A 4045-nucleotide genomic window follows, 5' to 3' on the forward strand; every position below is an offset into this window, starting at 1 on the left:
GGGCATCCAGCTGTAGAAACTCTGCCAAATCAGATTGGAGCCTGGTGTAGCCATCTGGTTTCACCAGTCCTCAGTCAAACCGTCCAACCCATGCTAGCATGGAAAGCGGATGTTAAATGATGATGATGATGATGATGATAATGATTACATTCCACAGCTCTGCACTTTTGAAGTAATGTATCAAAAAAGTTTCCCTTACTTGCACAAAAGGCAAGGGTTGGGGGTGACAGGAAGAGCATCTGGTTGTGAAATACTACCTTAGAAAAAGTACCATTTCCAATCTGTACCAGTACAAGGAAATGGATGCAGAATGAGTGAATGAATGAACAAATGAACTAATCAATAAGTATTCTCACCCTTTGAACTAACACCATAGATCATTTGATGATGCCAGGAGTCTGGGATCGCCCAACCTGGTTGAACTGCCTTTTGGATATTTAAAGTAGCAATAGGTACTGCATCTGAAATAAAATATAAATAAATGAATTGTTTTTTTAATAATAATAATAATAATAATATAACTTTAATAGTATAATCACTGAGTACCAGCCACATTTAAGTTATGATGGCTGTGTGATCTAAATGCCATGTTCTCAGTTCAGAGTTTAAATCCCATTTGAGTTGACTTTGCTTTTCCTCCCTCCAAGCTGGATGCTAGATAAAATAAACACCAGTAACATATTGCATCCACCACAAGTGCCATTCTTTGTTATGGTGTAGTTGGCTTGTTCGTTTCAATGACCCTGAGAGCTATACCAATGGATTGCAAGCTGCTGGGAGGGCCTCCAAAGCTGGACAGGTCAAAGGTTAGAGGTCAGGCTAATATAGACTTCCTCTTCCTAACAATACTACCTAGAAAAATAAGTGAAGTTGTCAATATTAATTTAAAACCAACAAAACCTGGGAAAAGAAGGCCATCTCTCAGCTGCATTGAAATCCGAAAGGACCTCCTGCTTTACATGTCATTCTCTGACATGAATCCGCAAGAGAGGTAGAAGAGAGGACTCACTAAAAACAGCTGGAGGCAAAGTTGGGAAAACAGGGATCCATCTGGATAAAAACAGAAAGCTTGAACAGAGAAAAGTGAAGAAAAGTTATTGCTGCCCTGTGCTCCATACGGAATGAAAGTCTTAACCCTTTAGCATTTAAACCAGCCCATGTCTGGTAAGTTCACCGTTAACAATTCATTGCAGGGAAAGTTCAGTCATCAGTTCCCTGTTTTTATTTTTCAATAAAATAGTTTTTGACTATTAATGGTGAGATACTATGGATATATTTTCTTGGTAAACTTTTCTCGCAGTGAACTTTCCTCAAGGTGAACTTCCTTCATGGTGAATTGATGGCAGTGAATTCACCTGTAATCAAACTGGCCATATCTGACCCAACTATTCTACCTATGTTATGCACAAACTGGTCAAATCAAACCTCTTACACCTATTCTACAATCACATCATAAAAAGCTTGAAGCCAGAAGATAATGCATGATTAATTCCATGACGTGAATAAATAAGCATTACATTTGACAGAGTAAGCTGAATGCTAAAAGGTGAAGGGAAATGACGTGAACATAGTGTACAAGTAACTATATCATTTCCTATAAAAATCTGTGGCTTTGTAATAAAGACAGAAACCCACTGTACATTGAAAGGTGCAGTGTGGTTTTGAGTGCAGTATGATAGAGACATGAAATAGTAGGAGGGCTGGATTTTGTGGTCTCATTCTTCAATAAACTATCAACATTCCACAGGTCTGCTGAAGCAAGACTGACTAGTATGACACAACAGACATTACTGTAGTTATGCATTAACGATTCAAAGAGAGAAATGGTAGAAATAGTCATAATAAACTTAGTAAAGGTACATAATTTATTAGAACATAAACTGATGAAACTGCGGATTAAGTGGGATTAGTCCAACCAGAGAGCAGTCAACTCCATGGATCAGATGCAGAGGAGGATACTACATTGCAGAACTGTTGAACCCATAACAACAGAAGAATAAATGTGATGATGATGACAATGGGAAAACAAATATCAAAGGCCAATTGGGGATAATCAAATATATTACATGAATCTAATATTTTTTTTTACAGAATTTAAATAATCTAATTTTTAGTATTTTAATCATGGATACAAAAAAATGTGAGAGATGTTAATGTGAATATGCTAATTATTTCAGCAAATAAAACCAGTTTTAAGAAATCCATGAGAAGGAAAATTTCCTTTCAACCTTTTTTAATCCATTCTCCAAGCCATTTCAAAACTTGAACATCACGGGGTGGATAGAAATCAAAAAATCTCCCTTTAATGGTTCCATTTGTCAAAGATTCAACAAACTTGATTAAATCCTCAGCAGTAGTTCCTAGAAAGAGAAGAGAAGAAACACAGAAATACAGAATATGAACAATGGAAGAGGATGGACAAAGAAATCGGAAAAGAAATCATAAAATTAAAAACAGAATACTTTTTGCTTATTACTACATTTCAAGGTATCTCCATAAACTATAGAATATTTTCTGAAAGTTGACTTTAGAAGCTGTTTGATTATAGACTTAGAAAAAAAATGCAATAGTTATGAGGTAAAGATACTGCCAGAGCCTTACAATCTGTTGTTAGTGGTATCTAATACATGTCACATTTATATAGTGAAATTTATTGAGAAAAAAGTATCTGGCTATAAAACAAAATTTCAATACTGAAATGAATTTAACTATAACAAACTTGTTATATGGTGGATTGCCAGAATCAGTAGAGACACAGATAAAAGTGCCTTGTGGAATCAAACTTTGCCTTCTTACATTCTGTGTTCAAATCTTGCTGAAGTTGACTTCTGCCTTTTATCTTGGGGTTGCAATAACAATGTATGAAACATGTATCTGTGGTTGATGCAATTAAAATTAAACCCAGTACCCAAAATGTAAAGCCTTTTGCCTAGGCTAGAAATCCTTAGTTGTAAGGAAAAAGCAAAGAAAAAAAAAGCTATATCTATTTCACATTAATGTTAATAATTTAAAACTAAATTTCATGGGGTATCATTTGGTACTGAAGCACCTCACAGATAGTTTCTGAGTGTTACAAAAAATTTACTTACCTGCTTTTGCTCTAGAAAATAAGTACTGTGGAATTGGAGCTGTGGAGTCTCTCAAATTGATTGGAGCCTTTTCTAATACTTTAGGTTTGTCCAATAAGATATTAAATGCATTCTAGTAGAAGTAATAAATAAATTAAATTAAAATATCTAATATGAATTCTGCGTAATAAAAGAGGTAAAAAAAAAAGAAAGAAAAGAAAAAGCCTAACATTTGTAACACATTAAAATATAAGGAAACATGTCACAACAGACCAAGATTGATTTCAATCTCCTTTAGCAGTTCTTATTGCCAACCAAGTTATTGTAAAATATTTAGGGACGATATTTAACTCTTTATGCTTCATCCGGAAGGCCTCACAACACTTATTCTAAGCAGCCTCAGGAAGGAAGTTTTGCAAACTTTAGTTGTTTTCTTTTTTGCATCTTTTTTCTAATAGTCGGGTCTGAAGGAAGGGGCAGTGACCTTGGCCTTTGGAGACCCTCTTTGACTAGTAAGATTTGATGTTATTAATGTTTCCACTGAAATTCTGAATGTCACCAACACTAGGGAAAAACATGAGTAAGGAGGGAGCTTTAGAGGGAACAACATTCTGGAAAGGGAAGATGGAATGAAGAACTGAGCATAGTGTTTAGTGTAGAGTCTGGGGTTGGGCATTGGATATAACAAGAGAGGAGAATTAAGATGAGCAAGTTAGAAATGCCTGAGTGAGATGGTATAAGCTCAACAGAAGAGGCAGAAAAGGCAGAATGAGGAAACGGCAACTGTAGACTTGTTCTAAAACCATTTCCTCAAGGTCTTCCAGTAAAAAAAAAAAAGTAATCCTGCCTCTTCCACTCATCATAATCATTATCATTTTACATCTGCCTTCTATGCCATACAAAAAGAGAATGGTGTTAATGCAATACTGTGAAATGACAGTAAACAAATGCATATATATATATATATATATATATAT

The 4045-nt window shown here is 35.1% G+C and overlaps 1 protein-coding gene across 2 annotated transcripts in view; it reads right to left on the minus strand.

Annotated features, from left to right (window-relative positions):
* The window catches only part of LOC106883282 (serine-rich adhesin for platelets), a 76501-nt gene that overhangs the window by 7940 nt on the left and 64516 nt on the right, over nt 1-4045 (minus strand). For both annotated transcript variants that reach the window (XM_052972596.1, XM_052972591.1), the window contains exons 5-7: nt 3090-3201; nt 2229-2360; nt 357-461 (exon numbers count right to left, since the gene is read on the minus strand). In XM_052972596.1, coding sequence (XP_052828556.1) covers nt 357-461; nt 2229-2360; nt 3090-3201 — 349 coding nt within the window. The remainder of the gene's footprint in view (nt 1-356; nt 462-2228; nt 2361-3089; nt 3202-4045) is intronic.

This window comes from Octopus bimaculoides, chromosome 1 (genome assembly GCF_001194135.2).
Source record: "Octopus bimaculoides isolate UCB-OBI-ISO-001 chromosome 1, ASM119413v2, whole genome shotgun sequence".
NCBI classification, from domain to species: domain Eukaryota; kingdom Metazoa; phylum Mollusca; class Cephalopoda; order Octopoda; family Octopodidae; genus Octopus; species Octopus bimaculoides.